This window comes from Tachysurus fulvidraco, chromosome 12 (assembly GCF_022655615.1).
Source record: "Tachysurus fulvidraco isolate hzauxx_2018 chromosome 12, HZAU_PFXX_2.0, whole genome shotgun sequence".
Taxonomy (NCBI): domain Eukaryota; kingdom Metazoa; phylum Chordata; class Actinopteri; order Siluriformes; family Bagridae; genus Tachysurus; species Tachysurus fulvidraco.
The window spans coordinates 15,979,570-16,004,155 of record NC_062529.1 but is presented as its reverse complement, the minus strand read 5'-3'; the positions used below and the strand labels follow the sequence as shown (position 1 = coordinate 16,004,155).

The 24,586-nt window shown below is 41.2% G+C and overlaps 1 protein-coding gene across 2 annotated transcripts in view; it reads right to left on the bottom strand.

Moving 5' to 3' along the window:
* Nucleotides 1–4,393: 4,393 nt before the first annotated feature.
* cdin1 (CDAN1 interacting nuclease 1) overlaps nucleotides 4,394–24,586 on the bottom strand; it is a 61,508-nt gene continuing 41,315 nt past the window's right edge. For both annotated transcript variants that reach the window (XM_027172807.2, XM_027172808.2), the window contains exon 12: nucleotides 4,394–5,044. In XM_027172807.2, the coding sequence (XP_027028608.2) occupies nucleotides 4,909–5,044 (136 nt within the window). In that variant the 3' untranslated portion in view covers nucleotides 4,394–4,908. The remainder of the gene's footprint in view (nucleotides 5,045–24,586) is intronic.

The following is a 24,586-nucleotide window of genomic DNA, read 5'->3' as shown; positions in this document are numbered from 1 at the left end:
TAGCAACAAGAGATGTCCAAACTATGACATAAGACAGCTCACGAGTTCAGGCAAGGAGTATGGAGCATATCAGGAGTCATCCATTCTGTGAAAACAGAGTGAATCACTAATTCAGCAGCTGCTTTCTCAACTCTGTGCATTTCACGAAGCATCATTAAAACTCAGATAAGCTCACTTAAACTTGTAATGCTGCATATCTTATCTCTAAACAGAACTGTAATTAATGCAAGTCTAATGATAAAATAAGGGAGTGTGTTGTATAGACCAGACACACCTGGAGACAGGAAGTACTCATAAAAAATGAGCTGGTTTAATGTAAAATCTTAATTATACCTTTCTCTTGGGCTTTTGTGTTAATCAGTAATGGTCTTTATAAAATTCTGATAAAAACTTAGCACATGTTGCAATTTTTACATTTTATTGAAAGTTAATTTGGAGTTTTCATATAAATTAATTTTTTTTTGTATATGTATATTGATTGGTGACAACACTAGGACTTAATAATTAAATAAATAATATACAAATTTATAGCAATAAAGCTAAAGAAAAGAAAACATGCTCCATACAGCATGAAACTTTAGTTTTATTCAAGTTAACCTATTCAAGATTTCTTTGCTATTAATATTTATAGGGATTTATAAGGCAGCATTTATTAAAAATGTTTCAGGTCCAGTTATTTGCTTAAATATTCCAAAGTACAAAAAAACCTGCTTGTGGTAATTTTGAAAAAGATAAGGCTTTCAGTAGAACATGTAATTATTCATCAGAACACAACCAAAATATGTTCATAAAGCAGAGGGATGGCTCATCACCTACAACATCGTTCTCCTCCAAAATAAGCATGCCATCCTCCCCTGGCCATCATCACACAAAAAATATTATGTTGCCACTGGCAACAATTTAATGAAAGAAGTAATCTGCCTCCTTAAACATTTCTGAAACGTGGCAGTGGCCACATGTAATTCCACATTGTCTCATGTCTGTGTTGAGTACGATACAGGATTTATTTTATGATGATTAATGATCATTCGGCTTGTTTTGGGGGAAAAAAGGAAGATACTTTTGAACGTCTGTCTGAGTAGCCTGCAGCGTCCTGATAGCTCTTTGCTATCAGCAGGATTGGTAGCTCTGGCTGTTTTGGAAAAGGCTAGGGTTAAGTGTGCAGACACATGCAAACATGCACACACAAACAAAGCATCACTATCGAGCAAGAACATTTGTTTCATAGTAACAAGGCAGTGACAGCTCTCATCAGGAGATCTCACTCACAATTGTGAACTTGCGGCTTGGGTGCGCCACAGTTTGTTTTCCCCGTATCATATTCTTCCTCAGTTCCCTCACCAGCTACAGAATCACATTTTCCCAACTCTGTGTTTTAGTCACGCATTTTGCTGAATGTCATGCCATCTACTGCTTGTCTACCAGTTTCCACTCAGAAAAAGTCACTCAGGTCTATGGCATTTAGGAAGGTACAGCACAGAGACCTCCCCCACCTGCCAAAGTCCACCCCCCAAACCGAGGTTAAAACAAGGGACTCTTTATTTAAAGAAAAAAATGAAGAGCTTCCCTTCATGTCTCAGAAGTGTTACTGTAAAACAAACAAATCAAACGTATGAAAGGGTGAGCTATGAGAACAATGCACCCTTACATTCAGCATAAAGGCTTATTATGCCTGCTTTCTTACAAAAAAGAACTCCAAATATGGAAAACATTTTATATACACATCTCTACGTTTGGATTAAAAAAAAAATCTCACTCACTACATCATATAGAAAATCAGCTCTGGGAATTGTTTTACAGGAGACAAGGATTATAGAGCATAATTCTAAAAAATGAATACATAAATAAAAAAAAAATAAAAAAGAAATAATACTACTACTACTACTACTAATAATAATAATATGCATATTCCAAAAAACAGAAGAAAAAAAAACAATTAAAAAAATATAAAAAACTCAACAAAAAACAACACAGAGCAGCAAGGTGACCTCCCAAAAAACTTCTAGTCATCAGATAAAGGACCAAAAGAGCACAAGTGAGATACTGAAAGACATACAGTACCTAGTATGAACTTCGCAACGCATTCTTATAGCAACGATATTCACTCCCACAATTCTCTCAGGTCCTGGAATCAGATCACAGAATGATAGCTAATTGTTACTAAAGAATGTTAGGTTGGATCTCTTTTGCCTGTCTGCGAGTATCCTAGTGGATCCGAACTAAATCTATAGCAGCTCATGATCGCACACCTGCTGTGGCAGTGAAAGATAGATATGTTAATGGTGGAGTGCACACAGCTGTGCAGAGTGCTTACAACCTCAGCCAAAGTTAAACAACAGCTGAAATGCCATTTCGTGCCTGCACATACATCCCATCTGATTGTAATAACAATCTGGATCTATTCTCTCCTGAAAGATGTCCTCAAGCTTTTATTCCCTCAGCTTTTCTTTTTAAGCTTTACGTTTCTCTAAAAACTAGCCTTTATTTTCACATCCAAATTGTTACTGCTTTTATTAAATGACATAGTAGAATTAATAGATCCTCCTGAGCACAACTACATGACTGAGAAACACAGGATGATTTATGGATATAGTGTGTAAAGAAAGATGATCTTTTTATTTATTTATTTTTTTTGTTGCCAGAAGTCTGTTTTAATTCTCTCCATAATGTGGCGTCATGAGTTATATGACACTTTAGTTTTTTTTTTCAACAAATAAAGTCAAAAAGAAATAAGCATAGTGTCTTTGTCTCTTTTATGCTTCTAGAACATGCTTTCCATCGAGTCTTGGCTAGTCTGCGGTGCTGAGCGATCTCCGTGCTTGGCCAGAGTCAGTAATGGAGAGAGCATGCTGAGCGCTGCTGTAGCCCATTACGTGAACCGCTCTCCCACATTAATAAGCGAGCGCAATCCTCTGTGGATGGCCGTTCTTTGGCATATTGTCTGAGTAAAGCTTATAGCTGCATGCATTTGTGGGATGTCTGGTTACAAAAGTACAATAGAGGAATGCATTTGATGAAACTTTCTTGAAGCCTCTTATCCTATACGCAGAATGTGCAGTGTGCTTTTCGTAAAGTATTATACAAAATAAAACAACACTTGTATGGTCATGCACACTTTTATACTGATCACGAGGACCATTTTTGATGACTAGGATGTACGTGTGTGCAAGTTATTAGATTTAAACCTGTGAAAGAAGAGCTGGACACAAACAACAACATGAGGCAGGCCTTATTTGGAGAGCACAAAAAAGAATGTTGTGACAAGAACAATGAATCTAAAACTGGAGAGTGGAGGCTGCCTAGGAAAAACACAGAAATAAAGACACAGTGTACTTTATCATTTATTTGGAAACCTGCAATTGCATCATGGAAATCTCAGCACCCGTGTCTCATCTCTGACCTTCCTTTGTAGTGACAGTAAAAAAAAACAACACTATTTGGTTAGCATTGTATGCAGAAACTAATTTATAGAGGTTGACCCGAGCTCCTCTTTTGTGCAACAGCCATCTTGAAAAACAATGGCAGGAAGGCTTGAAAGCTGAGAGGAACTGAATCTGCTGTTTACTATTTTTTTTCGTCGTCTTTATTTCTCGTTGCATTTTGCTCCCTGCTTAAAAATGCTGGCTTTTTGTGTCCAAAAGGAGCTGTAAAGTGATGTCTAAGCATTCCATAGCTGTGCAATAAGGCTCCGTTAACTGGACGCTGGGGGGCCGTTGTTTTGTACCGTTTGGAGGAATGGGCCCGACAGAGGAAATCATGGCCGCCCCGTGACCCTTCTCTGACCCCCGGTGCTTGAGGCCTAAACGGAGTAGGGGCGGCTTTAGGGTTAGAGGTTTAAGGGTAACAAATCATGTAACACTTTATTACCATTGAAAAGTAAAGCGGCGTGGTCCACACAGACTGAAGGAGTGCTGTAAGCTCTGCAGGACGGATAGGGGGGGAGAGAGAGAGAGAGAGAGAGAGAGAGAGAGAGAGAGAGAGAGAGAGAAAGAGAAAGAGAGAGAGAGAAAGAGAGAGAGAGAGGGGTCAGGGATGGGTAAAGCTCCGCTGCACTCCTCCCTAAAAGGAGCAGGTCAGAGCAGGTCTGGGCCTGATTAACAGAGTACAGGGAGAGAGAGGGGAAGCTCTTGATCTCGCTCATATCTCACCATGGTACTGCAGCTCCGAGGGCCCTCTCTCGTCCTTCATCCAGACAGCATGCAGGAGGAGTCTCCTGGAACGCCAGCCTGAGTTCACTACAGTCTAGGGAGATTGTAAATTGTCTTTTTTTTTGTTTGTTTGCTATTTTTACTTTAACTACATACTGTAAATTTTTCTTTACAATCTTAACTTTCTTGATAAACCTGAGCATCTTTTCTATTTCTTTCCACAGAGTATTATGACAAACATATTATTCCTGGTTTTTAACTTTATTTGTTTTAAATGCAAGTCTGACAGTCATGTGAAAGATGAAGGTTAAAACAGAATGCTTGAATATCAAGAGTACTCAAAACTACTTGGGAATCTGTGATATGTCCAAAAAAAAAAAAAAAAAAGGTCAGCTATCCAGGTTCCAAAAGGAACCACACCCTTATCAGAGACAGAAAGAGAAAGTAAAGAACAGAAAAGCTGATAATGGGGATGACGTCTGTGGGTTTGCGTGGTGCAGAATGACAAGGAAAAGGGCTGTGATAAGAGGTCTCCAGGAGGTCCAGGTCCAGTCCAGGTCTCCAGGCTCCCTGGTGTGATTTGCACAGAGGTATGATTCCAGACCTGATCCCTGGGAGTTCAGACGGAGTTCAGGGCAGATGTTTGCCAGTAGTTGTACGCAGCAGGAAAACTAAATTGCTTCCGGATTCATGTCTCCACCAGCAAATGCCCTGTGACCCCTCCACTCCCTCAGCCTCGGTGTCACCCTCAACTATAGCGTCAGCACTGGTCTGGGCTGTGGCACAGAGTCACGATGTCTGAAGGGAAACAGTCTTTAAGAAGGATCCCTCTGTCCCTCTGGCAGTCCAGTTCTGATATAAAGCCATACCAGTAGATAACCAGACCTGGGCCAAACCTGCAAATAAAGAAATCAGCACAGAATAACATGCAATCAAGAACTACTGCTTTAAAAGAAAAAAATACAAGTAGATTTTCTTGGCTTGTTTAGTAAAATAATGAAAAACCACATGTGACGGATAAAAAAACACTTTTTAGAATAGTTGCTTTTGGTCCACCCATTTTGGAAAGATGACTAAGAGTACAGAACAAAAGCCATCATCCGATCAGTTCTGCAGATGACGTATAAGCGGGGTACCTTTACGGTGCAACTTCAACAACAATAAACATTATAAAGTAGAACAATGCTGGAGATTAGTGCTTCAGAAAGAACACTCACAGTGAGTATAGTACTGAAGCCACAATGGAGGGAGCAGTCTCGCTCTAATCGTGCATCTGTCAGTGCTGTTGCAGTACAATCCAGCTGTTTCATTCACATGGACACTTAAAGTACAGCCATTTTGTCTTGGCTCACGTTGCACTTCTGGAGAGCTATAAATAACATCACTCACCCGCTTGCTGAGAAAAGCTGACAGTTTTCAGATACCTTTTTTTCCTGATCCATTTCTTATTCCAACTTGACAGCATTTTGTATTTTGCCAGTAACTTTAGGTATCTAAATTCGGCTCAGAAATCATGCCTATAATTATAGTTTTTTGTTTCCAAAACAGTACTGCATTATTTCACACTTTTTTTTTGCAATGATATAAATCATTTTTGGCGGTATTTACTATGCCCTGAAGAAAAGTGTGGAGCCCGTCCATCGAGGAACGATCTCGGCTAGTTCTTTGAACTTTGAGATTCAGACATAAAGTCGTGTCAGCGTTATGATTCTTCTTTAGGTGAGTGCAGAGACACACATGAATCCAGATTATTTAGTGAAACTGACTGTCTAGAGATAATAAATGGGGCTTCGATGTCCCTACTGAGGCAGACAGGAAGCCGCCTGACGGGCTATGCGGCACTACAGGAAGTTCAGCCCTGAGGAACAGTTCATAAAATCCCAACTGTGATCAATCATGCCATGAGCAAAAATACTGGCATCTCCATCAAAATCAGAGCCATGATTAGATGCACTGCACTGCATTTAGCTCTCACACACCTCCATCGCATCTCTGCAATCATCATCTACGCTATGGTTATTACACCTTTCATCATTCACGCCCTCATCCCTTACTTCTGCTACTTCTTGCTATATCTATAAATAACAAACTGTTTGACCTGCATTGGACATGTCGGGGCAACTGAGCTGTGTAAATAAGCTCAAACCCCAGCAGAGGTGCAGAGGCTTCAGTATGCAGAAAAGTGAGTACATGCGACGGCAGACCGGCATTCCCTGTTTTACAGGCTGTGATTTACAGTTCAGTATCTCTGGGCAAACACGCCAAAACTAACAGCCCTGGAGAGAGAACGAGCCCAGATGCACTGCAAGTTCACCACAAAGTCACACATAGCTAAGCCATTCAGTAGAGAAGTCTATGGTGCAAGTTTTTTTTCCTCCCTCAACCCAATCTCCCCTCCCTACTCTGTAAGAGCCCCATATTCCTTTCCATTGCTGTATGTATGGTCATTCTTTTTATGGAAATGTTATGGAAACAAAATCTAAACATTTACATTAGATAACTTTGGAGCAGGGTTAAGACAGACTTTTATTGAGCATGAGTGTATATTGCTCTTTTCAGCCAGCAAGACGGGGTGAAACAGAAGAGAGGGGAAAAAAAAAGCAAAAGCAAAAAAAAAGGGTGTAGTGAGAAGGGAACGCAACCTTCTGAAAGGTTAAAACTGTACATCAACAGATAAGGCACAAGAGTACGATACATCATATCCCTTGGTTGTCAGAGGCGTCCAGGCACAAATTGAAACAAGCAAAATTATAAACACTGGGGAACGGTGTCACCAAGGCTGCAGCACGAGGAAATAAATGGAGTTTGAATTCTATTTTGAATTAATAAAAGTCCATACCAGGGGGACCTTGAAATAAATCACGAAGCTAAAAAACTGGTGATACAAAGACTGTGTTGTTGGCAGTGGAACGGGAGGAGGTGAAGGGCAAACAACAGGGGTCTCAGGTTAAGGAGACAGGCTTGTGACCATATCAAAATAAATAATAATAAAAAAACCCCAGTGAAAGGTTTCCATAAATAACGTGGCAAACGACGCAAGGATCAGATCATAATTGTGGTCTATTATGCGGGCCAGTGCTCCATCACCTAAAGCTGGCACCCACGATGCTCCGGGAAAGTCGGTCATCTTCCAATAAACATCTAACTGCGTAACGAGTTGGTGAAATTGTTTGTGAAATGTAGCTAATTTGGAGCGTGCTAGCTTTGGCGGGCGGAGTAAGTGGGATGCCGTGGAGAGCGCTGCTGGCAGACACACTGCCATTAGCCGTAACGAGCGGTCTGCATTTGATTTTGAAGCAGGTGCCATGCTGGTTAAAACGGCAGCTTAATGAGAGCACAGCACTTAAGAACAAAAACCCAAATGGAGGTGCTGAGAGAGTAAGCTGCCATTAGGGCAGCCTCCCCCCCTTCTCAATGCACACGTGTAATCGCAGCGTAATTAAATAACTAATTACAGCCCTCCATGGTGTTGTCTCCAGATCACCACAGCACCATTTAGCATGTTCTATAGAATACCTTTTCATCATAAATGCACCTAAGGCTTGAACTAAGCCCCTTAAACTTCTGGGCCTGAAGTGGAACCAGGAGTTCATAGTTCCAAGACATTTCTAAATGTAGCTCCAGAGTAGTGGACAGCTTAGATTCTGCTATCACATATAAAATAATAAAAGATAAAAGATTTTTAGACAACATGTTAAGAGTTTGGTTCTAATACACCTTTGTTACAAATTCCATACATCTGGCAAAGTGCTGACATCCATTACACTAGACCTGGACTTTTTATGTTGCACTACCAACCTGTACCACAACCTGTGGTGACAAAGTGTGAATATAAAAGAGAGAGAGAGAGAGAGAGAGAGAGAGAGAGAGCAGGGTTTGTGCTGTCAGAGCTTTGGCCTGGCCTGGCTTTCGGCTGGTGATTAATTGGTGTTTATTTATAGGGCTTGAACTGGGTGATAGGGGCGGGGGGCCGACTCAAGGCTGCAAGCAAGGCGATATCAGCACAGAACCTCCGTCTCGCATGTTTTATTCGACCAGCCTCGGGCCCTGGATACAGCAGCCCAGTGATAACAAAAAGCTTCCACACAAACAGGATATTTGAAGAGGCATGGCCTTGCCTGGACTGAACATTGCAGGCGGTAAACAAGAATTGTGTGCTGGTCCACTCTTCATAAATATCACAAATAGCCAAACAGCCTGCCATTAACATCTGCCAAGCTAAAGACAAACTCTTATTATAGTAGAAGCATCCAATTCTCTCAGGTATGTAAAACACAAACACAAGGTTGTGATGGGCTACGTTCGGCCTTCAAATGAGCCCCAGACACCAGCAAAGTAATTAAGCGAGAACATACTGCCATAAAAAAAAGTCGTTGTCCTTGTACAGGTGTAATTTTTGAAGACGTTTTTATGTCCGCTTTCTGCCCGTCAATGAGGTTTCAAAACTCGATGTGACGCTGATGCCCCTACTTGCTCCTTGTTTGATAGCAGAGTGTAGGTGAAATTTACACCCACAGGCATGGCTTGTCAATACAAGCAGGGAGATTAAAGAGGGACTTAAAACGGCATTTTATCAGCAAACCTTGGGCACCTTCACGACCCCGAGGACAAGAGCTGCCTTTGGTTTTGGCTCTTATTCAACCGCTGACCATGCCAGCACCAGCCAAAGGCTCTGCCCGTCACACATATTGATAACCTCATTAATGTGAGAACGTAAAGACCCTCACTCTCATCCAGCATGTGGCTATAATTGTGTAAAACCGCACAGCGCTCATTATCCTCCGCTCATGTATTAATGACCACCGTGCTACTGGTGAGGTGAGATCCAATAAACGCCTGGCCTGTCTGCGATAATGACTAAGGAGATGGCACTTCCACTTTTAGGCACTTAATTTCCTTTGAAATGACAAGGTGAAAAGCAATGAAGACGTTGGCCAATGCCAAAGGGTCAGCAATCAGAAAGATCTGACTGACCCATCTAAAAATATAGAAAAATGAGACATGTACCAAACACCGTCTCCTATGCATTTGGTTTTCATTAGAATAAAAAAGCATAAAACGAGATCATGAGAACATCAATGAGAAACAATAGATGCTTTCTTTCTCTATTTTTATGAGGCGGTTGTTTGTCTTTGAAATTGTGCTGCCGTGAAATGCACAGCTTAGATCTGCAGTGTCACGCTCTGACTCACTCGGACACGTGCTTGCCTGCTTTGGCCACATGGCAAAAACAAACAACCAGCAAACTGGCCTATGATGTGTTCAGAGCGTTCTGCATCCCGATTTTGTGATAAAAGCCCTACAGAAAATGTGCAGATCAGCCAGCTGTCTTTCACCCAGAAGCAACTGTGCCACTACCATGACTCGGTTCCTCTGAGAATTGGGTTTACATAGAGACTGGCTAAAAACACCCTCGCTCTTTCTCTCTAGATGCAAGTGTCAGATCTAAGGTTCATGTGACCTGGAGTTTAAGAGTGGTCTGTACTGTTTCAACATAAATGCCTCAAGCAAATGGACCAAAACCTTTAATGACCTTAATGATAGATTCATTGCAATAATGTGTTTTTTAGTACAGATGTATGGTGGTATGGTGGTGTGGGGTAGTGTTGGCACCACATACACCCAGGATCTTCGATTCATTTCTGACCTTAGGTTACTGCCTGTGCAAAACTTGTTTGTGTGGGGTTTTCCTTGGTTCTTTAGTTTCCTCCTACTGTGCAGAGAACATGCTGGTAGACTGGTGATTTTTGTGGTCCCTTGGTGTGAATAAGTGGGCAAATGTTTTTGTGTGGTGCCCTGTGACGCACTGATCTGGGATCGGATCCAGACCAGGATGATGAGAGGATTCCCATTCCAAATCAACAAAATTGTTTTATAGCAGTAAATATGACAATGTTTTATATATTTTATGTGAGTACCCAGCTAATTTACAACAAACAAAAAAACAATCAGTGAGGACACAGAACTAAAAAAAACAAAAAACAAAAAAAAAGAAGAAGAAGCAGTGATGCAAGTCTGTGAGGACAGTAAAAGTGTCTTTGGTGTTAATTAGCAGATGAGCTCATGTTAGAATGATTAACGGGGCTCTCTGTAGCATGACAAGTAAGAAGTTAGCGTGATGATGAGCATCGGTGGGACTTTTGTGCCAGTGTCAAGGGGATACGTGTTCCTTTAACCTGTTATTCTTAACTCCCAGTAGCTCTTGTCAATAATTAGCAAATCTCTCTTGAGGGAAAGGAACAAATCCTCCATTTTGTTTTGAGAAAGCCTGGCCACAAGACATGTCCTAATCCTGCCCTTAACCCTGCCTACTAATGTGTTTCCAATTTATGATGAGCCCCTCTTCAGCCAGGATGCTAATCAACAACAGTTTGGAGTGTAACCTAAGCCGGGTCTGGCTAGGTCGACCTAGGCGCCTCTGTGCTGGAGTGTCCAGCATCTCTGGTGCATAGAGACCTGTAGCAGACGTGTTTTGTTCAGATAAACAAGTCTCCGTCTCTCAGGCTGCAGGGAATGACTCTGGTGTTTAATGGGTTAGGTGACCCGATCGTGCATGCACACACATGGGTGAAAGAGACTTTGAAAGATCTCACCACACAGTCAAGTCTTTTTTCTTTTTACCCCTGCCCATTCAGAATGGCTAGATTTATCTTTTATTTATTTTTTTAAAACTGCTCCTTAGCCGGGATATTTTTTTTCCAGATATTGGATTTGCATTTCTAAAATGGAGGAAGACATATAAATGACCGTTTCTTATAAATAGGTGTGAAAGTTAGTTGTCCGACACCCATGGTGAACAAAAACAAGAGGAAGAAAACGACCCCCACAAAATAAGCGCAGGCAGCGTAAAGACGGCCTGTGTGAAAACAGACCTGGCTTTCATCCAAATTGCCACCTTTGGAGGTGCACAGTGGTGTTACCGCCTTTAAATCAACATGTCAGCACCACAGCATCGGAACTTTACCTTCAGCCTATATTGCTCACAGCTATTCAGCAGCTGTAATGAATTGTATCTCCAGTCACCTTGGCACAAAAAAAAACAAGAAGGCCAAAGAGAAATGTGCAAAGAAAGAGAACGATTTTTCACCTGTAGACGGACAGGACTTGAATTTGTTGTTCACCGACAAACAATAATAATCACACTGGGCCATCAAGGGTAAGCCTGGTAGACTGAGGTCAAAATTAGGGCTCGGTTTTGCCCCGTATCAAGCAGAGTGGATTTAAGAGAGAAATTTGTGTGTTAACTCAGCACCATGTTTACATTCTTGGGGGTAATTTTAGCCCCAAGGGGACATACAAGGGCCATGGTGTCATTTAGCTTCATCACTAACCAGTTGGCTCGGCGTGGGACCAAAGAGTTTGTGGGTGGTATAGCGATGCAGTGTACCCACACACACACACACCCACACACACACAGGCTGCACACACACACAGGCTGCACACACACACACACACACACACACACACACACACACACACACACACACACACACACACACACACACACACACACACACACACACACACACACACACACACACACACAAAAACAATGCTGTATTTAAGTACAATCAGACAAACAACAGCAGCAGCATATGAAGTATTTAAACACTGCATTAATTTTTGCCCTTTACTTGTAAAAAAAAAAATTCCAGACCTGTAATGATATTTTCTGGATTTATTCTTACATTTTTCACACTTTTAATACTTTGTTTTCTGCCAAAAAAAATTAAAATAAATAAATTAAGTAACAAAAAACACCACCAAGGAAATATATTAAAGAGGCTGATTTAGTAGAGGAAAAAAGGAAATGTGAAAGACCCCACAAATATCTTGAAATTACCCAAAATTTGGGCCAAAATATTTTTTTAATTTTCATAAAATGTCAGTCATCTTTTTCCAAGTTTGAAAATGAATGCCTTTAAATAGAATACTTTTTCCAGACCCGAACTAAACCACTGTATGTAATTTTAAACTCTTCAGTAAACAAACTACTGGCATAACAATTTATTGATTCCAGAAAAGGAAAACAAATTCGATTTCTATAAGAATTAATAATAAATGAATATTTGAATGTAATTAGAATATAATATTTTGAATATTTGAATTAAATAATATTTAAATAATTTTGCCATTTTAACAAAGAGACTAGGAATTAAAATCATTGATGTTTTTAAACTATGCTCTCAAAAAGCATTGCAAAGATAAAACAATAAAAATGCTAATAAATTCCTTTCAGGCTCAATGTGTGGTATGCTATACATAGCACCACAGTTGGCAGAATTATCTTTGATGATCTGCAGCACAAATCAAATTTCATTGTCGTTTTAAAAAATTTACAAAGCAAACAAAACATGAGCAGGACCCCAGTGACCAGGGCTTCAGCTCCTCTCACTCACAGCACCATGCGGCTTCAAAAACACCACCAGGCTCCTGCATGTGGACTGGCCACTCTAATTAGCCAGGGGATCAAACTGGAAGTTAAATATTCCGAAACATGTAATGGAAGAACGAAAGGGTAACGTGCCGGGGTCAGGCTGACGCCAAACACTGGTCCTCAGGCAATGTGGTATTGATTTTCACTCGTTTAGAGGGGTAGAGAGCGCTGTGTGTGTATAAGTGTGTGTGTGTGTGTGTGTGTGTGTGTGTGTGTGTGTGTGCGCACGCGCGCGTGTGTAGAGGGGCAACTAGGGCACTGAGATTATGAACTGTCATGCTGACAGTTTAACCCTGTTTTCTAAAGGAAACAAATAGAAGGACGTCCTCATCTGATAGCACTGATCTGTGGATGACACCATGTTGCTCTGAACAATGTCTCTTTTGCCGAAGGGAAAAAGAGGCTCAGGGACGTAAACCCAAGGCATAAACCTAAAGCACAGCAGTAGGCCACAAGCTCAGACTACAAACAGAATCACGTGCTGCTTTACAGGTGCTCAGTGAACCAAAACAGAACTGAGTTGAATGCACATACTAGTTACTTTGCCTAAGGTCACTAAAACTGCTTGCGGTCTAAAAAAGGAGGAATATTAGTAAAGAATATAGCTCATATATACATATATATATATATATATATATATATATATATATATATATATATATATATATATATATATATATACTGTTATAGGAAAATCATCCTGTCTGGTGTAGTGTGATATTTCCCTATAAGGGCACAGTCCCGCTTGTGTTATTCCATTTACACCACAGTAACTCGTTGGTCATATTTAATGCAAATGGTTGTGAAATGTCTGCAAAATAAGTCATTGCCTCTCTTTTTTCTCTGAAATGTTACCAAAGAATGTGTTCCTGAAGCAGGAAAGTGTACGGTTTTGTCCTGAAGACCTTCCTGTACTGACCATTATACAAAGTTCTGACACGGGACTCCTTCTAAACAAAAGGCTTCACCATTTTAAAGATAATACATTTTATATATACACATCGCTTATTATACATATAAGAAATATCTGTATATTTGCCTTAATATTTGCCTTGTATTAAGAGTAAGTACAATAGAAGTCCCTGTGTCAAGTTCCCTCCTTTTTGTTACAGCTGGACCTACTGCACAAGTTATGTTGTTAGATGGCAGTAAGCATCAGCCTCTGATTTGAGATTTTAACCTTGCTGTTGCAGAACAAACAATAAGCGCTAAGAAGGTGAAGGGTATCAGCACAGACCATGGCTAAAAGATGGATATTATATGGAATGGAATAAAAAAAAAAGGAATTAATTATTTATATATATACAGTCATTTGCAACAAGCCTTTCAACAACCTAAACAAGCAGCTTTATCCTGTGCTATATGCTCATGCTTTGTCAAGTGTGGAAGGTCTGCAGCTTTTGGTCATTTTTCCTCTCTGATGACTTGAAAGAAGGGGAGAGAAAAAAAAAAAAACAGCCCACACTTTTCTCCTCAAATTGCCTCATCTTTCCATCAGAATGCCAAAGGGGACTCCATTAGCCAGACCCTACACAGTCCTGACCTCTCCTCGTCTCACACCACCACCACCACCACCACACTCAATTTAGCCGGCCCCTTCTTCCTGAGAAGCATGTCCACGTCAAATTAGAGCGAGCCCCCATTGTCCTTATTATGGCTGGGGAAAATGCCATCATGACTGATGCTACGGGGTCCCTCGCTTGTCACTAGTTGTCAGCCAGACGTGGAGTTTGGATACACATAGCTGACAGGTAATCTTAATGTCTTCAATTAGCCTAATTAGTCGCGTCATAAACAATTTGATAAGTGCCAGGCCAATGCAAACAGATAAACACACACTCCTCACACACACACACACACACCTCACATGATAGGCAAAGCACCAGACTGTGTAGAAGTGTGTGTGTGTGTGTGTGTGTTAATGAGAAGGGTAATGGGTTTATCAGTGACGAAGTGCATGCCTTCTCTTTCATCTCCCTGTGTCCCAGCATGCTCAGCTGTGCAGTGCTTTGTGCTACCTGGTCACTTCAAATTGTACCATCTCCTTTCATTAGCACATCGCCTAGAGAGAATGTGAAAGGCTGTGACAAAATTCATTTAAAGGGAGTGGGAACAGATTGCCTGAAGCAGGTGCTATAAGGGAGATAAAACAAATGCAGGTGACACTGTGTGTAAGCCAGAGAGAACAAGATGGGGTATTTTCTTTATCATCAATGGTGGAGAAGTGTGTGATCCCACATTCAAGATGGCTTTACAAATGAACATTTCATTTATTGCTATATTTATAAATTAGTGTTTCAAAAATTTCAAACGAAAGAAAATTATGACAACATTTGCATGTTCGTTCTTAGGACTAAAATAGAACTGAGGATGCGTGACTGGATAAGGATGGTAAAGGATGCGACTCAAATTCTCCCTTATCGGGATAAAAAAAAAATTCAATTCAATTCAAATTTATTTGTATAGCGCTTAAAATGACTATAGCAAAACAAACCCAATCTCATACGTACGTAACGATTTTCCGTATTTGCACCTGCTTGTTATTGATGGCCTCACACACTCCACTAATCCTTCACCGGGAATAACATTCACGCACAGAGCTAACAGATGATCAACGCTCATTCTAATTCGAACCCTTTCAAAGAAGCAAAAGCAAGCGTTTTCCTGACATGAAAAAAATGAGTTGAATGTGTGAGAGAAAAATGACAAAGTACAGATAAAAAGATGAGGCCTGGAGGTAACCCGAGCATCGTGAGCGAGCGCCGGTCTCGACTGTGCAAGCCCTCTAGAGCAGGTGCCCGATGAGAGCTGGTGTTATGCGCGTCACAGACAATTACAGGAGGAGGGACAGATCCACGGTGGACCCCTGTCTCCGCTCTTGACCCCCGCCTCAAGTGACGACTCAGACAGCAAAAAAGAAAAAAAAAAAAAGAGAAAGAAGGCCCTTCACAGGAAAGTTGTAATAGGAAATTGCTTTTGGCAACTATTTGTTCAGCACCAGAATCATTTTTTGTGCCAACACAGTGAGCCCCATTGGAAAACAGGGCAGGTCTCCCTAATGAGTAATCTATTTCAAAGCAGTCTTGTCTGGGCATGACAGTTTACTGAGAGGCTTGAAGAACTGGTAATTACCAGTGTTACGGGGCAATTAATGCATATTACACTGCGGCACTCACGGCGGAGACTGTCAGCTCCCCAATAAAAATGAGCACTCTTCAGCTAAAGGGTGACATTAATTGGACCTTTAATGACTATGCACAGGAACCAAGCCAAATAGGAACAAAACAGGGGACTCTGCCTGACTTCAGGAGTGGGGTGGAAATTGTACTAAAAATGAGATTAATTGCTGTTGAGAGACGAAAAAAAGAATAGAGGAAGTATAAAAAAAAAAAGGATGAAATTATAGGCTTTGCAGAACAGGGGGTTCTTGTTGCAATGACAATTCTTAGTTATCTTATATATTCTTTATGTTTGAGGAGGGCCAGTAGCAGCGTCGTTGGGGTTAGATATGAGGTTCTCAGATCTAAAAATGCCCACGGAAATTTCTATTGACTATATAAAACAGGTTATTCATAGAGGGGAAGAAAGAGAAAGGAAGAGGTGATTTGCCATCTCTCCAAAGACTCTAAAGAGGGGGTTTGTTTTTGTGTGGTAATGAATGAAGAGCCACTTCAGCAGAACAGGGTTTAAAAAAAAAAAAAAGTCTATTGTCTATTCTGTTATAGTGACCGAAGTGGAAGAAGCTTAATTAGCAGTGGAATGAAGAGTCCTTCAGCTCATGACACCCATGAAAAGACTTGCTCCTTGAATGCATTTTAAACAAGCCACAAAAAAACAAAAGTAACCAGTTCTTTCATTAACACCAAGCAGAAATTAGTGAAACTTCAGTGTTGGCCTGTGCTATCTGCTCATAAATATACTGTACACAGGCCATGTGAAGTAGCCTTGATTAATGCTGTTTATCTGCGCACGCGCCACCTGAATATGCAAGCACACGAATCAAAAATATTCACATGCAAAACATGCAGACATTTGCATGCATTTTTGATTTGGTGTTTCCGCAGCACTTAAAATATGCGGTAGGAAGGAGAGCAGCGCTGCCTGGTGCGCTGTCACGCCGCACACTCACACTGTCATTGGTGATGAGAGAACTTCCCAGCTTCAAAGCAGCTTTGCGTTCGAAAGGAGAAGGAGCAAATATTTGAATTGCAAAACCACATCATCTTCCGACGGGAGAAAATTCAAGACAACTTCCAAGAGTTAAAGACCTACATTTCCCCCGAACAAGCGAACCCTCAGCAAACTGTTAAAAGGAGGGGGCCTCTAACGTATTCTGTATAAGCACCTTCCTCGGTAATTTAGCGTATCCAAATTTGTGTAATGGGATGTGACACGTTTCAGAGGAGGGCTCAAGAAGAAATATATAAATATAATACGAGGAGAGCACCATAAAAATGTTTTAAGTGAGCCTGGTATTAAGTAGAAATTCAGCGTATAAATCCAGGGTTCTCAGGCGACCTGACACAGTTTTGATTACGGACTGAAGTGTAATTACTTAAGCCATCCTTAAAGAGCCGAGGAGTTAGTGACTCCATGATACTCTACTGCCAGTTCTGTTCCATCACCGGCTACTGTTTCAAACCATGCAGGAAGCATTTGCTTACAAATAAAAAGATGGTTTTCTCCATTTGCTGAGCTATTTCTATATTTTAGTTGTAGTGCAGTAATAATAATAATAAAAAAAGAACAGTCTCAAAAATCAAGACATTCTACATAAAAAAACTGCCTCCCCCTTTCACCCCCCAAAAACCCCTCTAAAATCGAAAACTGAACCAAAGCATAAACCTTTATAAAATTTGATATTTCTCGGTTTTATAGCAGAAATATGCCATTTAGCACACTCACAATAAGAGAGACATGGATAGCATTTATATCAACAGATATTAAGAAAACACCAACAATTGTGGATGAAAAAAAAAACAACATGCATTCATCTGTTTGTTTGCAAAATCAAAATCAGTGCCAAACACCATGTTTAGAACTTTTTTGGCTCTTAAATGATAAATATTACCAAAAGCTCTCATGTCTTGCATTTGCTTGTTTTTCCCATCATGTCCGATTCATTTAGGCTTGAAATTAATGAACAATCTCAAAGTGATCCAGATGAGGATCAGCGCTTACTGAGTAACTAGTAGCAAAGCTTGGCTAAATTACAGATTGTGTTGGTGCCTGATGCACTGCTAATGTCAGTCACAGTGGGTTTGATAGGGGTGATGGTAAAAAAGGGGTGATCGTAAAAGTCATGTACTGACACGATGGCTGAAATCAATCTGGATTTCTTCAGATGCTGCAGTTTATGAAGATTCAAATCACCCACATTAGTTTTGCGTATATTGAGCAAATATAAATCTTGGAAATAAAAATAAGATGAGCGAGAGAGTGAGAGAGAGAGAGAGAGAGAGAGAGAGAGAGAGAGAGAGAGAGAGAGAGAGAGAAACCAAGCAAGCAAAAGAGAGAGAAAGCAAGCAAGAGAGAGAGAGAGAAAGCAAGAGAGAGAAAGCAAGCAAGCAAGAGAGAGAGAGAGAGATAGATAGAAAGCAAGAGAGAGAAAGCAAGCAAAAGAAAGAGAGAGAAAGCAAGAGAGAGAAAGCAAGCAAAAGTAAGAGAGAGATAGAAAGCGAGAGAGAGAGAGAGAGAGAGAGAGAGAGAGAGAGAGATAGAAAGGGAGAGAGAGAGAACACAACAAAACATAACCTGTAGAAGAGCTAGCCAGTACTTTCAGCTCAATACTGATATGTACCGTATCAAGCATTTTTAAGAAAATATATATTTATTTATTCATGACTCTTTGATATCTGGACTATCTGTGATGAGACATGTAGGAAACCCAGTGTGTTCCAATAAAAACAAAATGAAATAAAAGCAGTTCCTTTGTGTTCCCATTTTGATTTTGACATAGAAAAACGAATGAATGGAATTTAAACATGTCAGGTCTGTGTATATTGCACTGATAGGGAGGAATGTCAGCATTCTATTCCAGAAAATGTGCTACTTAAGTATATGTGGGAAATCTTTCATGTGGCATGTTTCAACTGTCTCTATACTGACACTGTCTGTCAATCATGGGTGGTTTAGCCAAGTTACTGATTTATAGCTAAATAATATGAATACCTACAAGGCAGGGGTTATAAAAGTTTAGTAATAAAGATCAGTGTGTTGATGGGGTCTAGCAGATGAAAGCATCCACTTGTAAATCAGAGTCGTAGCACTAGTGTTTGGCACCCAGGACATAACTGCATTTTATTCTGATACACATGTCCCCGCCCTGCCCTGTGCTCGGCGCCCGGCCTAGGCTCAGACGCGCTGGAGGCAGACACGAGTAGAAATCAAAAGCTTCAGTGATGGATAACTTTAGTGCACAATGACCTCTGTCACAGAAGGTTTGCCCTAAATCAATCTGAGCGATAAGGAGCACGCACACCTTGGTGTGTTCACGAGGGCGGCCCTTATCTGTGCCAGGAGGAAGTCTGAGTAATAACTAAAGACAAGCAACGAAGAAATCACTAAAGCCAGAATGTCAAACACAATTTCCAAAGTATATTCCCCTCCTCCGGCACTGCTAAAACAGTCATTATGAGAGCACGGGTGATGGGAGGCTGTGTTTACACCCAGGCCTTGTGCAGGAGGAGGAAAAGAAGAAGAAGCAGAAGGAGAAGGAGTAAAGGAGTGAGAGACGTGAGGTCACACACTGCTGCAAGGCCTCGAGAGAAAATGAAAGCCCTGGGGCTTTAAGTCGTACATGTCGGGCCGCCACAGGCTGCCTGCATTTGCAGTGATACATGCGAGGAGGGGTTGGAGGTTGAAGTTGAGAGGAGGGCCGACAGGAAAAAGAGACCGAGCGCTTCGGGGAGATTACAGCACTTAACATGTTAAGACCTCTCAGGAGTTTCCCCATTCATTCGTGCTCTTTTCCTTTTTTGGCCAGCGAGACTATAACTTTCCACGTGGTGACATCAAAAATGGAGCAACAGACCAAACATGACACAGAACATCGCAATTACGTGACCCCTTTCTGTCGAGCGTTTCAAAAGTGCGGCCTTGAAAATGTTGATGAAAATATGTTTGCTTTTTCATTCGAAATGACATTTGACAATGCTGGTAATATTTCAAATAGTCGCACAAACATTCTTGCAGTCCATGCCATTTTTTCCCCCATTTGCTTGGACAGGCACAGGTAACCTCTGCTGAAAGGTTCCCATGAACTCAGGGATATGAATCGAAAACAAGACAGTGGAGAAAAAGAGGCCTGACATTTTGAGCCACAGTGTTTGGTTTCACTCAGGCGGCTAAGGCCAAATGTTTTGCAATCATTATTCAAGGAGGTTTATCCCTTTTCTGATTCAAACCGCAACGAGTACTGAAAACAGCAGCGGTCATCTTTTCTGACCACAACCGAGGCTTTAACAGAGACTCGAGAGAGACTGCGGACTGTCAGCAGGTCCAGGGATCGAGTTCCACTGCCTGCTAAACCCCATCACCAAATTAGGTGAGGTGCAGTCCTCTGGCCTCGTCTGTACAGTACAAACGCAATCAAGGAAGCGTATTCTGTAATATGATTCTAATTAATGGTGCAGAAGGAAGACAAAACACTGCAGTAGCGGCAGCCTGATAGCCGTTACTTTTATGTTTCAGAAACGTTTCATATACTTTACTTTCCACAGAAGGCCACAATGGGAAACCGAGCGGGACGGGAACTCGGTCCGAAGTTAATAGTTTTCACATTTATTACAAGCACAGAGGAAGAGAATGCAAGCAGGCAGGCAGGACAGTGATCTGGCATCAGCTAACCACAGCTGGGGTGAAACTGGCACGCGGCAGCTCGTGTCATGCAGCTTTCACCAGACAACACTGATTTTCTCACAGATTTCAGCTGACAATATCATATATTCATTATGTGTGACATATATGACATTATAATATCATCATATTGAAAATGTGAGTTTGAGGAAATTTCAATTCGAGAACAAAAAAAAAAAACAGGGGGAATGAGAGAGAGAGATGTGGAAAGTTTTACATTTTGGATTTGTAACAGCAACAGATCTGTCCACATACTTAGAAAAACAGCTAAAAATGTAAATAAAAAAAAAAAACCAAAACGGAAAAAGAAACGATGATGACATGCGGAGTAAGAACGCTGGATCTCTTCTGCCTACTGTACAAACCCATGGGGCGCACTACGGCCATGCTTTATGGCGCTGAAAAGAACAAAGGCCACTACGGAGCCTTTGAAGCTTCATACCATTCATCTGAAGGAGCCGAACACTTTAAACTGATTATACATATGCCGTGTGTGTGACAGAAAGACTATGCTGACCTGACAGATATCAAACATTAGTTTGAATGGATGAGTGAAATCAAAGGTCACTGCTCGAGTTCTCATCTGTCTCTGATTAAGCTCTGACCAATGGCTACAAGGTTAGCCGTGTATAAGCGACAAGGCAATCGAGAAGCAAGAGAGTGATCCGAAACTTAAACCAGAAATACAAGCAGGCGAGAGCACGTGTCCGATTTTTCCTTGTTATAAGCAACACGACGGGACAAAGGTAAATCAGATATGTTACATACATATAGAAATTGGTAGCACTGAATAAAATAAAATAAAAAAATTTTTGATTCGGTTCATTTCGTTGGATCTCTAACAGTCTCACAACGTACAAGAGGACGAAAATAAATCCATGCATTTTGGCAAACATATGGAGAACATAAGGTTTTCAGTTCTAGAAATGGAGGTCCCTGTGCACTGCTGTTTAACAAATCTGCAAAATACAAAATTCAAATGAGTCTTTTTTCGAAAACCTGTCTAAAAAAGCCGTGATATGAACCCAACACAATGATGAAAGATCAGAAATCCCTCCGTTCTGCTCCACAAATGAAGAACACATTTCCCTTAATGCTGAGTGCAATACAGAAAGTGATTTGTATACCGTGACATGTTTGTTATTTTGGAGACCTGTTTATAGATACTTAGCATGAGGTTGCTAATTGTGATATATACAGCCGCTCTCTTCGTAAGGCTAGCCGTGCTTTATAAACCGCCTGTTTGCTTGGATTACCTCTTAACCTGAAACTCTCAAAGGCTCTGTAGAGAAACAAATCAAACTCAGGCCTTCACACTGAGATCACGTCCAACGAGGTCACCGTATAACAACCGAGAAGGGAGGAGGAGGAGGAGGAGGAGTGGAAGAGTCAGTCCTGACTGAATAACCCCACAGTGACGTTTATGGATACTATAGTGCAGAGCCAATCCCCTGCACCACTGTGTTCCCTTGATGAGGACTGTCGAAACGAGCCAACATCTGCTCCTCGATTAGGACGACATGATGGCGGCCTGCTGTAATTGATGGTCTCGTCCACAGAGAAGTCTGAGGGAGCCGGTAGGAAAAGGGACAAGGCTGAGAGAGGGACAGTGGACCTAAAAGAGGAATACGCCCCAGTTATTTATAAACAGCCACGTGTCATAGACGACCTGATTCTCAGACTGAGCCGCCAACCAACCGCGAACCGTGAAAAGTTCTTTTTTTTTCTTCTTTTTTTAATTTGAAATGTATAATGAAAATCAGCCAAAACTCAAAAAAAAAACAAAAAACAAACAAAAAAAACAGTCCACTCAGAGGATCCACCAAAATGAAGAGCAGCGTGTTCGCCTGTCCTCATAAATATCAATGTGCCGGAACAGCCGCTAGACTAAAGAAAAAAAAAGCTAATCACTCGCTTGCAATGGCAGAAAAAGGAAACCGCAAGTATGCAGTCTTTAATGCACAAAAAAGGTTCTCAGCGCATCCCTGTTCCTTCAGACCAAATGTCAGGGGCACGCTGGTTTACTGATGAACAAAAAGCCAGATTGTTTCCATTCACTTGGCCACTTTAAAAGGTGTCTGCGGTGTCCTTGAGCCAGGCTGCAGCCTCATGCTCCAGTGCTCCCCTTAACCCTGCTTCTACAATAGCGGAGTCTTCACACGAGCTCAGCACGAGAGTCGTTCCATTCAACCGGCACGCCAATGTTTCACGCTTGACTTTGGCAAGTCATCTGACCGCTCTGATGGACGCCTGGAACCCAATCTGGCTGCGCACGTCTCAAAAAATCACATTGCGTTAGCCTTTAGGAGAAACATTGGGTGCCTTATTGTGATGGACTTGAGGACAGCGGATTTGGGCATTATAGAAATATTAAAAACAAATGTATAAAAAAAATGGAATGAGGTAATAATATGAAAGTATAAAGTTCGATTCGAAGCAGATATTAACTGTGACAGAAATGACCAGTATCTCATATTTAGCTTGAGTAACCCAGGGCAGCTTCGGGTCACACAAACAATCCCGTTTCTGTTCTGATTCTCAGTACTGATGTCAGTGACTTTTTGGGATACGCTCATTAAGGTTAACTACAGAATATATAATACCATCATGGGAGAACTGCTCCAGTACCGGAGCTTGCCCAGAAACTTCTGGATAGCCAGGATTTAAAAAAAAAAAAAAGCAAATCTTATTTTTCTTAGTGTGACACAACAATTATGATCAAAAGCTATTTCTTTCATTTTATTTTTACACACAAAGCACAATTATTTCATGTACATAACCTCCACACCCTTAAGACCTCCAAAGATCACAGCCAAGAAAACGCTTGCATTGTTTCCACTTTTTCTGATGCAAGTTGACAGGTCAGAGATGAGAGATATGTGGTGTTCTTTTTTTTTTCCAAAGCTCCAGCTCGATTTGTTACTAAAATACATTTTGGCCAGAAAAATAACCTCTGGTGTTCGCCGTCCCGCACTTCCAGATATCTCTGGGGTCAGAGACGTGCGTGTGCTCAAAAGCCATTTCAGCCATCAAAGTTCTGCTGTTACACTGGGTTTTACAAAGAGGCATTTTAATAAAGTCACACTGCACTCTGTGCTCCAACACAAGATCTCACCAGGATGACAAATGTTGCTGACTTCTGCCTGGAATGAAAGCCGGAAGGTCAAAGAAAGGGGTGAGATGGGGGAAAAATAATAGGTGGAGGGAAGCATGGAAAATCCTGCATATGCTTCTTTACCTTTCAGTGATGAATATCTCAACATTTATGAAAGCTGCGAGGGAGGGAAAAAGAAAACGAAATAAAAAACTATCTTGACACAAAAAGTTCCAGAACTAAACAGGAATTCAATGGAAAGGCATGTTCCAGCTCCCAATTACTTCTGACTCTCTTTGCAACTGTCAGATAGAGATTTCAGAAATTGCACCCGTGTGCCTGTGTGTCGCGCTGCTCGTTTCCGCAGAACCTCCTGCGCGTCAAAGCCGTTCTTAACCTCAACTTTAAGCGGCGAATTTGTATAATGCGCCGGCACAAACCCTCCAGAATAAATACGTGAAATGAAGGCTTAGCGGAGGCTAAATCCTGCAGCCGACGGCAGGCTGAAACACACGGATTACATGCACAGCACGTTAAACAATGTGCCTAAATATGCATTGAAATCTGTAAAGCATGAAACCACCTTGTCATTCGCCATTAGTATTCCGAGTTGTCGGTCATACATCTTGCGCTTGGGTGTATCGCCGTGGTAAATGTCATGTGCTGAGGGTCACAAATTCCAAAAGGATTTCTTGATGTCATCTCCTGTCAACTTTATTTCTCCAGAGCTCTTAACGATTAAACTGTCACAAAGTGCTCGGTGTTGCACAGGGCCTGCGTTCGTGAGACCTCAGCAAAAAAAAAAAATATATATATATATATATATATATGGTTGGAAATATTGGAAGTAAAGAACTCGTTTTGTTCTGCATGAAATGAGGCACAAGATGAAAACAACATGGCAAGTGGATCAAAATGTTGCCAGGAACTTGCTCACATTACTCACAAGACAAAACAGAAAAATCAGAAATACAGCAAACCGCATGCTCATAAGCGGGACTCAGAAAAGTTACGATTCGGGTTTCACAGGGAAGAGAATTGCTCAGAATT